General features: G+C 27.8%; 1 protein-coding gene and 1 long non-coding RNA gene across 2 annotated transcripts; both read left to right on the forward strand.

The window, feature by feature from the left end:
• The first annotated feature begins 9,555 nt into the window (after nt 1-9,555).
• Nucleotides 9,556-10,763, forward strand: LOC114180790 (leucine-rich repeat extensin-like protein 3). The gene is made up of 2 exons (XM_028067081.1): nt 9,556-10,585; nt 10,705-10,763. The coding sequence occupies exons 1-2, from the start codon at nt 9,556-9,558 to the stop codon at nt 10,761-10,763; spliced, it is 1,089 nt and encodes a 362-aa protein (XP_027922882.1).
• Nucleotides 10,764-10,788: 25 nt separating this feature from the next.
• LOC114182714 lies at nt 10,789-11,671 on the forward strand. The gene is made up of 2 exons (XR_003604174.1): nt 10,789-11,240; nt 11,386-11,671. It is a non-coding gene; the product is annotated as an uncharacterized LOC114182714 (long non-coding RNA).
• Nucleotides 11,672-12,249: the final 578 nt, after the last annotated feature.

The raw sequence follows: 12,249 nt of genomic DNA on the forward strand, positions 1-12,249 counted from the left end.
TAAACAACACCAAAAGCTTTAGTTTTATATTTTGAGAGCTATAAATATCACTACAAACAAATTTTTAATTAGAAATCAATTTTAAAAATAAAAAATAACTAATTACTATAATAATCAATTTAAATACCAATTTACAAAATTAAAAATTATTAGTTACTATTATAAACAAAAAATTATAATTGGTCATTAAATTGGTCATTAGTTAATAGGAGATTAATTTAGAATCTAATTCATTTTGGTAACAAAAAATTAGGTAGCTAATTTTTAGTGACTAATTTTCTTTGTTATCCAAAACTATGATAGCTAATTTTAAAGACTAATTTAGTGACCGATTATAATTTTTTATGTATAATAATAACTATTTTAGTAATCAACAATTTTTAGCTTTATAAATTGATATCTAAATTGGTCACTGTAGTTAATAAAAATTACTGGCCACTAAAATTGATCGATGTTTACAAATTTTCTTATTAAATAGTCGATAGTATGTGTTTTTAATTGTGAAACTTTGCCTTTTTATTCGTTTACAATAGCAAACTTTATTGTTACCTAACTATGACATTTTTCACTTTATTTGGATTCCCATATTATTAAATGTTATAAAAACTCCACTCAGAGGAGCGTATTATTGTTCTAGTGATAATTGTGATATTGTAAAAATAGTCGCAAATCAATCTAATTAAATCAAACGGTATAATTAATAAAAATTATATTTTTATATAAAGGACAATCATTATACCATCATAATTAAATATTTAATATTTTAAAATTAAAAGATGATAACAAACTGTATATACTATAATAAAAATATTAAAAGTCAATATTATGAACAATAATAAGGATTTGTGTATAACTATATATAGATAAACGTAAATTAGTAATATATATATATATATATATATATATATATATATATATATATATATATATATTGATTTTTTTTCCTTTTCAAATTTTTATTTTTTAATAAATAATATACCCAATAATTGAAATATAACCATTTGTTAGTTTATTTTAATTTGAACAATCTGCAAACTATTACCTTTGGAGCATTTAATGGATTTAACAAATGAGAAAGATAATTTGGTTGCGACAAGTGGAAAATGAATACGCCTAACAATTAGAGTTAATAATGCTAATAATATTCAATTAATATTTAATGAAATAAAAAAAAATAGCGCATTTATAACCTTATTTAAGTTTATTACTTAAGCATGGTATCCGGAAAGTTGAATTTTACGAATATACTACTAATCAAATTAAAAAATGTAGTTGAAATAACGTAATATGTTAAAAAGAAACTCGAATATTACAATGTAGCATATCAGACCTACTATTAAGTTGTCATAAACCGCACTCGTCCAGTAATTACAGCTTTTGCATGTTTACTTGCTTCCGAGAAAATATAATTAAGAATAAATTTGGTATACTTCATATATATTTTAATTGTTTGTTAAATTAAATTATATCCAAACAAAAAAAAATCAAATTTAAATATGAACTGTATTAAGAGTATTACATGACAAAATATAAAATAGTTACAAATCAAGACATCACAACATTACATTTAAATTGAAATACGTAGAAACAAGTGAGATAATATGGCTAGGTGTGACTTCAACGATTAAGGAAAGTAGAAAAGTTTTTGGAGAGTGATCGAAATCGAACACAGAAAATCTCTTATGGAATTTGGGTAACATTTAAGCTTGAGTATCGCGAAAGGAGAAGAGCTTCTTATGGAATGTTTGTGTAGGAACAAATTAAATTTTTATTAATACATTAATAATATTACATTTTTGAAAGTTTTGTATATATTCTTCTTATTGAAAGGAAACCATCTTTCTTTTCTTTTCTTTTCGTTTCACTATTTTTTCACTTTTTAAATTTCATTAAAAAAATTATAGAAAAAAACCTATTTATTTGCATGTAAGTGTTTGACAAATATTTGATATATGATTTGTAAACAAATTTTTTATATTTAATATGAAAAAATGAGATATAAATAGATAATTTTAACACAGATTTATTTACTTAAATTTTTAAAATTTTTAATAAAGAGTACACAAATAATCATATTTCTTTTTCCGAATTTACTATTTAAAATATTTCTTTTTCGGTAAATTGGTCTAATTTTTAAATATTATCATTATACAAAAATCATGTATTACTGACGAATACAAACCATCGGTGATAGAAAAAATTTGTCAAAATTTCAATTTTACTAAGAGATTATCCATGACTAAAAATCCATAAGTTGTTTTGATCTTGATAAAAAATTTTAAGTTCGACTAAGTACACATATAAATAATGTTCAAATTTTAAATTGGAAATGGAAACCGAGATGAAAAAGTATATGTCTATTCGTCCTTGTTTTTTGTACTTATCCTTGTATTTATCTCCATAATTGTTGTTGTCATATATATATATATATATTATTTTAAATTATTAAAATATCTTTAATTTATTAAGTAATATAACAAACTTATATTACCTCACTTAGTTTCGTGGTTGCATGTTGGAGTTTGGTACGTAAGGATTTAACTCAAAATTCTCTTTGTAATATCATAATATTCCATCTACCTCAAATTTAGTGCAGGACCATTAATGTCCATTCAATATATATTTTTCTTTATCGTTATTATTGTGATATGAAACCCACGTGAATAACAAAATTACATTGACTTCCAAGCTCCTTTCACCTATATAACCTATCAATGACAATGCTCTAGAAACCTTTGAAGCTACCTTCGCATTGATTCACCCTCAAATTACATTGACTTTCGCATTTTATATCATAACACATAATTTTACACTTTGCTAACTAATAATGATTCACAACTATTATACTCAAATGACTAAAGGATGAGAAAGGAAAACCATAACCTAAATACCATTGTAGTATGATGAATATTATGCAACAAATTCATTTCATGCTTAAGTATAATTGATCTTAACAATAGAAGAGGACGAAGAGGAAGTGGAGAAGGAAGAGATTAAAAATAGTCAAAAGTGTGGTGAACGGTGACAACAAGTTTGGACGATAGTGATGAACAACAATAATAGAAAATGAAAATGAAAACGAAGAATAGAAAAAAAAAATTATTAATATTTACGACGAATTTTCTGATTTGTCGATAAAATCAACTATAAAACATCAATAAATTCAGACTTTTGACTTTTTTTTTGTAGTTAACAAACAATGATACAGAAAATGGAGTGTCTGTGTACTAATGTGATTCTATTGTTAGACAGTGAAATACAAAATTCAATAGTACCAAAATAAAAGCAAGGAGAAAAATAATAATTGTGATGAATAATATAATAAACACCTCAGATATGTGTGGTTAATACGTTTTTTTAATTTGAATTCAACTTTTTTTTGGTAATGTGTACATTAAAAAACATCATGAACTATACTGATATTAATTTAAAATTTTGATTGAAAAGCAGTACCGAAAAACTTTGTCCTTGTAAATGTACGATAAGGAAAGTGGAATATAGAACAAGAGTAAAAAGTGTGGTACTTTTGATCATGTTTCATGTTTAGGCCAATGTTGATGCAAATGGTGATGAAAAATAAATAGTTAAGAGTTGGTAATGTCAATTTTACCCTTATTTACTTTGTAGAAAAAATCACCAACATAATTTAACTGTTTCGGTCTTCGCCATAAGAATTTTTCATTTGTGGGACTTTGCCTCTTTGTTGGGTTGTCATTCTGTAGGAAACTTTGAAAATCGGGTATGTTGTTACCTAACTATGGCATCCTTCACTTTATTTGACAAATGAATGTATATTAAATATGAGTTAAATATATTTTTATTCTTTTAATTTTAAATAAGTGAAAATTAGAATTTAATTCTTTTTTAAAATTTTAGTCCTATTTAGTCTCCTAATTTTGTAAATGTGTAAGTTTAGTCATTTTAATCAAATGTTGTTAAATTTATTTGACGTTTCAAATTTATTTTTCAACTAACATTGAAGCGAAAATGTGTCAACAATATAAACAATTTATCAGCTAACATTGAAATGGAGATGTGTCAAATTATGTAAATAACTCAAATATTATAAGAAACACGTTTGAAACTTCAGATAATCTTAACAAATTTTATTAAAATATTAAATCTATGCATTTATAAAATTAGAAGATTAAACTGATCCAAAATGTTGAAAAGAGACTAATACTAATTTTAAGTTAAGAAAAAAAAACATATTTAACCCATTAAATATTTTTGCTTAAAAAAATTGCAGTATATTACTATATGTCGAGAATGAAATAATTTACATTAATAATATTTACGATACAAGTTTGTTTGCTAATTTTAAGTATATAATAATATATAATTTAAAATTAAGATATGATAAATAAAAGGTCACCATTATACATATTCCAATATACATTTCTATTTTCCATTTTAAATAATCTTTTACAACCTAACTTTATGATAAGTAATAATCGCAATAAATTGCACATTAAATTAAACTATAATGTGGAGCATTGAATGAATTTAGCAAAAAATAAATAAATAATTTGCGTTGGGACAAATAAAAACGATTACACCTAATAATTAACTGTCCAAATTATAGCATCTTTAGTAAAAAAAATGTTTTCATCCATTTTAATTGTTTTCAGAAAAAAAAAAACTATCCGAGATATAAACTGAAATGTAGTACACTTTTTCTGAAAATAATAAGTTATTTTTCGTGCATTATCAAATTTGTAGATTGTGATTATTTTTCGTTTGTTATTTTTTTTTTCTCTTTCAACATCATATACAACATTTTTCTTACGTAAATCGTTTTTTCGTAAAATATATATTAAAATTATTTTTCAATAAACTTATAAAAATAACTAAATTTGTTGTTATAATTAGTTGCAGATATTTCAAAACTTAAACACATCAATGAAAAAAAAATATTAATTTTAAAATAAATTTCATGAATCTCATAGAGTTGAATTTTGCAAATATCCTTTTAATCAAATTCAAAAAGGATTGAATTAATATAATACATTGCTGAAGACTTAAATCTTATAATGGTCGTTGATAATATGTCAAATAAATTTAATAGATCCAATAATTTTAAGTTAATAATATATATTCTGAAACCAAAACATGACATAAAAGAATAAATATGTAGATAATACTATAACAATATCATTACATTTTATATTAATTTTAAGAATATATACATAATATATTTTTTAATTTAGATACTTTAAAATATATTTTGTAGACACTGTATTATAAAAAATCATTTCGTTGATGTTTAGTTATATTAATTAATTGATTATAAAAATGACCAGAAAATATTTTTATTGCCAAAACTATCAAACTCTAGTTTTTTGGTTTTTCAGTTTTGTAAGGGTATTCTAGTGTTCAACTTTTACCAAAAAGTCATTGGTAAGATCAAATAAGTTTAATAGACTTATTTATGTTTAATGGAAAATTAAATATACTCATTAATGATATTTATTAAATAATTTTAACAACGATAAATTAAAGTAATAAGTTAAAGTAATAATATATGTTTCAAAACGAAAAGATATTGAACAAAGTAAACTATGTGAATACTATAATAAAAAAATATTTTTTTTTGGAATCAGCTCTTCAAAGTGTATTTTGAAAAAAATAATATTTAAAAGTGGTTGTATAAAATTGCATTTTAAATATTTGGATACATTTTATTTTAATCAATTAGTAGGGACAGGAATTACGAAATAAATATTTTTAAAAAATTTATAAAATATATTAAATGATCAATATAGAGATGAAAAGTAAAAAATATTTATTAAGGATAGATGTTAATGAATAAATAGATAAATCTATAAATATATGCAATACACAGTCTATTTTATTTAAAACTCTTTTAGTGGAAATAATTTTTGACAAGTTTTAATGGTAAAAGAATCATCTAATATTAATAAGCATTTCACCCAATTATATCTATGGAAAAACAATTCATAAAGTTTTTATAAAATAATATTAAAATAAAAGCTAATTAATAACCAAAGTTTGTCGATTATCAAATAAGTTTATTAACATGATGATTGATTTAGTAAAACTTTGTTAAGATTTTTAGATAATTTAATTGTATTAGAGAGAAGTCATTGGAGTGAGGTTTTAGTAAATAATGTTTGTGAGTCATGTAAACTAGTTATAATAATATTTGTATATAAATAGGAACTCGTATTGATAATTACTATTGATCAAAGAACTGTTGTTCAATTAAATAATATAAATTATCAAAGTTAAAAAATTTACTGACAGAAAAACTCTCACTAATATACGTCTTGAACTAGGTAAGGTTCGAAGTAAATTTGATTTTTTTTTCTTTAAAAAAATCAATTGGTTTTGACTTAAAATAAAAAATTGAAATAGAAAACAATACCGATGTTCGTTTACGTAATATATGTAAAACATTTCAATAAGTGCATTAATGGCTGGTAACCAACCTATCTCTTTCAAAGTTCTCTTATTATTACTATGAGACAAGTTTCATACATTGTAAATAGTTTGATGTAAACAAGTTTCACTTTACCTAAAAAAAGTTTTACCCTACATTTTTTAGTTAGGTTTAGTTTAGTTTTTCTACACCTTTGTTAGGTTGTATGTTTCTTTGATAGTCTCAATTACATCAAATGAAGATTGGACCAATAAAACTAACTGTAAAATAAATTATTTAAATTTATGCAAATTCTTGGTTACCCTATCAACTTTATCATTTTTATTTATTTATTAAAATTAAAAATAAAATTTTGGCATTTTTAATCAATTACATAATCGGTTAAATTATTTTTTAGAAAGTTATAAGCCCAATAATAATCGATTATGCAGGAAAATAGTTGATTTAAAATATAGCGCTTCTCAGTTTTAATATTTTCAAGATTTTGTTTTTCTTATAATCTATGATGCACGGATACTTCAATTTGGGTGGTCACGTATCTGTAACCGACACGTATTGTGTCCGATACTTTACGATACTCTAACGATACTTATCAATGAAGTATCTAATTTATAAAGTAGTAGTACACTATAATAAAATATTTGAATAGTGACCAATTTTAATGACAAAAAGTAATTAGTCACTATATAGTGACTAAATTGACAACTAAAATAGTTCCAAAAAATTATAGTCGGTCTCTAAATTGATAATTAAAACAGTTTCAATAATAAATTGACTTTTAAATTGGTCACTAATATTAGCTACAAGGTTTTGACTACCAAAATAATTGGTCTCTAATTAGAAAATTTGGATTCCCACATTAACAATCATATATTTATTATGTTTGTAAGAATTATTATATATTTTTCATTATTCATATATCACATATCTATCACGTATGGTATCCTATTATTTTAAAAATAAACGTATCGACGTATCAGATACGTGTCATATCCGATACACGTATCGTATCTGTGCATCATAGCTTATAATCAATTAAATTAGATTTTACATATAATGGGAAACATGCTTAATCAATTAAATGATGTAATGATCGTTTATTTCAGATATATATTAATGTATATTTTTAAAATTATGTTGAAATAATCAATTATAAAATAATATAATCGATTATACATGTCAATATTTATTTTATTATTGCGTTTTTAAATCACTATAAAGGAGTATAAATCTCAATCTTTGCAAGAATTTTTGCAATCATGAAAAGAGAAGTATACAAACATTTTATGAGATCAAAATGCAATCAACAAATGCTTAAAATGATTTAAAAAATTATCGATTGTGTGTTTTTAGGTTCGTTATTATATTGTAAATTGTTGAGTGTGTTTCTTGCTTGTTGATTATACAAAAATTTTCTATTAAAATTCAAATGAGTTTGGACATTTCTCGTAAAGAAGAGTTCATTTGTCACTCTTAATAGTGATTATGTGTGTGGAAGAATAACCTAAAATAATTTAACTAAGTTTTAAATAATTATTAGTAATTTATTTTAAATAATAATTAAAAATTAAATTAAAGAATAATATGTACATATATTAAATTTAGGAATACTTATTATTCAATTTGACTAAATATCTATAAAATTCATTAACGTTGGTTTATTTTCTTTAAAGAAAAAGGTTAATGTCAACTTTACTATTAATTTACTGCCTATTAACTGGCTATCATTTTACATTGGTCCAAGCAAGAAACTACTATAACCAGTCTACCTCACATTTTACACATATTTTACCATCTACAGGGATAAAATCTATTTACACTATTTTTCAATCAAAATTATTAACTTATCTCAATAACTCACGAAGATTTTTAATACATTTGTTACAAAAAAGGACAAATTTGACTAGAAAACATTGAGGAAATATAGATATCATATTAAAAAGTGAATTTTAAATTTAATTAAATCTCAAAACTAATTTAAGATGATGTTTATATCTACTTATACACTATAAATTAATTTTATTTATAATTAATATAAGACTTTCGACAATCATATATAAATTAAATCTACAAATATTAGATATCATATTTGCATGCGTAATTAACTTTTTAATTCATTTAGTTAGGGGTTGATAATTATACTTTGTGCTTATTTTGTCAATCCAGAGAAGTTGTACATACCATGATAATGTAATACATTATCTTTAAATTATATATATATATATATATATATATATATATATATAATGTACATTTATTAGCCGTCTTAAAAATTATATTAAAAGTTATCTAATCAATATTTGTAATTTTTGGGATGTTACACTATAATATAAAAAAAATTTGATATTAAATATATTTAACTAAGCATGAAATTTAGTTTCAAAACTATTTATAAATAAAAAATATCATCGTACTTTTTAGTTTAGAGTAAGTTATATTGATATTTCTGTGTTTTCTCCACATTTCTTGCAATCTCTCTCTTTTCTTTTTCGTATGTAATTCCTTTAATTATGTTAAACAAATAATACACTAACATGTGTTATTTAGTTACACTAAATCTGTTTAATTTGCTTGATAAAATTCACTGTACCTTAAGAGAGATTATGGAAAGAATGAGAAACCTGTTAAGTGCAACGTGAAAACACATAAAAGGGTTTGTCAGTGTAATATATTATTTAGTTTATTAACTAAGAGTTTTAAATTGGTATTTTGTAGATATTTTAACTGCGAAAGAGTAAATTTATATGAGAAATGATAGTTTCACAAATTTTTATTTAATAAACTTTGACAAGCAATCATTTTTGGTAAAAAATTTCACAAATTTTTATTTAATAAACTTTGACAAACAATCATTTTTGGTAAAAAAAACTCTAAAGTTTTATTATTTTATTTTATAACTTTAATAAAAAAATTATATTTAATAACTTTGTCAACTTTATTAAATTTGTCAACAAAATATTTGTCAAAGAATCATTTTTCAATTGTATATACATAGTAGCAATAGAGTATTGGAAGATGATGCATCAGACAACTATATAAGGGAGACATAAGCTTTTGTAGTAGCACAATCAAAAAGCCTTTGGCAATAGGAATAAGTTTGGGAGAAAATGAAATCACTATTTACCTTGGTCATTCTCACTCTTCTCTTAACAATGAGCTCTCTCACCTTGGCAACTAATAGGGATGACAGGGATGATAGGGATGACAGGGATGATAGGGATGATAGGGATGACAGAGATGATAGAGATGACAGGGATGACGAAGATGATAGGGATGACAAAGATGATAGGGATGACAAAGATGATAGGGATCACCATCATCGTCGTTCTCCTCCACCTCCACATCACAAGTATAGGCCACCGCCCCCACCAATTCCTAGGCCACAGAGATCACCACCCCCACCACCTCCCAATAAGCCACAAAGGTCACCACCCCCACCTCCACCACCACCACACTATAACTCACCACCCCCACCCCCACCACCACCCAAAGACTCTTCTCCTCCTCCACCACCACCATACTATAAATCACCACCCCCACCACCGTACTATAAGTCATCGCCTCCGCCACCACCTCCTAGGAACTTCTCTCCTCCACCACCACCTCCCAAGGACTCCTCTCCTCCTCCACCACCCCCCAAGGACTCCTCTCCTCCACCACCACCTCCCAAAGACTCCTCTCCTCCTCCACCACCCCCTAAGGACTCCTCTCCTCCACCACCACCTCTGAAAGACTCATCTCCTCCTCCACCACCTCCCAAGGACTCCTCTCCTCCTCCACCACCTCCCAAGGACTCCTCTCCTCCTCCACCACCCCCCAGGGACTCCTCTCCTCCACCACCACCTCCCAAAGACTCCTCTCCTCCTCCACCACCCCCTAAGGACTCCTCTCCTCCACCACCACCTCTGAAAGACTCATCTCCTCCTCCACCACCCCCCAAGGACTCCTCTCCTCCTCCACCACCTCCCAAGGACTCCTCTCCTCCTCCACCACCTCCCAAGGACTCCTCTCCTCCTCCACCACCCCCCAGGGACTCCTCTCCTCCACCACCACCCCCCATGGACTCCTCTCCTCCACCACCACCTCCCAAGGACTCCTCCCCTCCTCCACCACCCTCTAAGGACTCCTCCCCTCCTCCACCACCCTCTAAGGACTCCTCTCCTCCACCACCACCTCTGAAGGGCTCCTCCCCTCCTCCTCCACGCTCTAAGGACTCCTCACCTCCACCACCACCCCCCAAGGACTCCTCTTCTCCACCACCACCTCTCAAGGACTCCTCTCCTCCTCCACCACCTCCTAAGGACTTCTCACCTCCTCCACCTCCTCCCAAGGACTCCTCTCCTCCTCCACCACCCCTTAAGGACTCCTCTCCTCCACCACCACCTCCTAAGGACTCCTCTCCACCACCACCACCACCTCCCAAGAACTCCTCTTCTCCTCCACCACCTCCAAAGGACTCCTCTCCTCCTCCACCCCCCACTAAGGACTCCTCTCCTCCACCACCTTCAACATATTATAAGAACCCACCACCCCCACCACCCTCAAAGGACTCCTCTCCTCCACCTCCTTCACATTACTATAAGTCCCCACCACCCCCACCACCCTTCAAGGAATCATCTCCGCCACCTCCACCACGAGATTACCAGTCACCACCACCCCCACCCCATCATGAACTATATCCACCACCTCCATCACCATACTATAAGAGGCCACCTCCACCACCACACTACCCATACCATTCTCCACCACCCCCAGTTTACCACAAGTCACCTCCACCTCCATACTATCACAGTCCACCTCCCCCTCGTCGTCGTCACCACGACTAAAATGTTATTTGGTAGGGCTTCCATGAATCCCTATAAATCTTTATCAATTTAAGATGCATTCATATATGTAACGTGGTAACTTTCTCATTTTCTTAATTACATATTACAAACTAATAATATAAGCTTATGCACATGTACATGTGGTGAACTTTTCAGGAAATGAAGAACGTGTCCAAACAAAGGAGATCGAAGGACTTCAAGAACCACCATCTACTGAAGAATGGAACACGTTTTATGAAGCTAGCATTGATTTGGTTTCACTTTCTTTATATATTTAAGTATTTATCTTTTTATATATTTCAAAATTTAAGGGACAGTTCAAATCTGATCCATGTCTACTCCTTCTCCTGCATGCGTTGCGGTTTTCTAACTGCTGCCAATGCACTATGTTGTATTATGCCAACTTATATTATATATATAATAAATAAATACCCTAAGTTTATGACTTTGACTTCCCATTAATTAGATTTCTGTATATTTGGTATGAGAAATGCCAATGGAAGCGAAATATTCTTCGTTAAAATGATGTTCAAAGGATTTATAAAGCTCCACATGCAAAGAAACGTGGAAGAAAAATGATGCACGTGCCTCGTTTTTCTTAACATTATTTCCATATTAGTACAAAGGCCGAACATAATAACTTAAAACTGTATTATATATATATATATATATATATATATATATATATATATATATATATATATATATATTATTCACCAATTAATTACAAGCTATTTAGTATTGTAAGGTGCAAGAAAATGTTGTTTTACACCAAGTGTGTATTGTAATTTTAAAGGTATTTTATTCATTACAAAAATTGTTTATAAAAAAACATAAATTAAAAAGTAAAATAGTGAATATAAAATAACTGTAAAAATTTATTAAGTGAAGTGAGAAAGTATAAAAAAAATATGTAGAATCATCTAATTCTATAACATTGGTTTTAACTGGAATAACTGTAGATATTAAATATTGAATGTAGAGGAATAATCCCTTTTAGGTCATAGCAGAATTGTACGA

The sequence above is a fragment of the Vigna unguiculata genome, chromosome 4 (assembly GCF_004118075.2).
Source record: "Vigna unguiculata cultivar IT97K-499-35 chromosome 4, ASM411807v1, whole genome shotgun sequence".
Lineage (NCBI taxonomy): Eukaryota > Viridiplantae > Streptophyta > Magnoliopsida > Fabales > Fabaceae > Vigna > Vigna unguiculata.

Excerpts from the sequence above, each read along its gene's own strand:
- LOC114180790 (XM_028067081.1), top strand. The coding sequence starts at position 9,556 with ATGAGCTCTCTCACCTTGGCAACTAATAGGGATGACAGGGATGATAGG. Across the intron at positions 10,586-10,704 it reads TCCACCACCACCTCTGAAGG|GACTTCTCACCTCCTCCACC; the intron begins GCTCCTCCCCTC and ends CCACCTCCTAAG.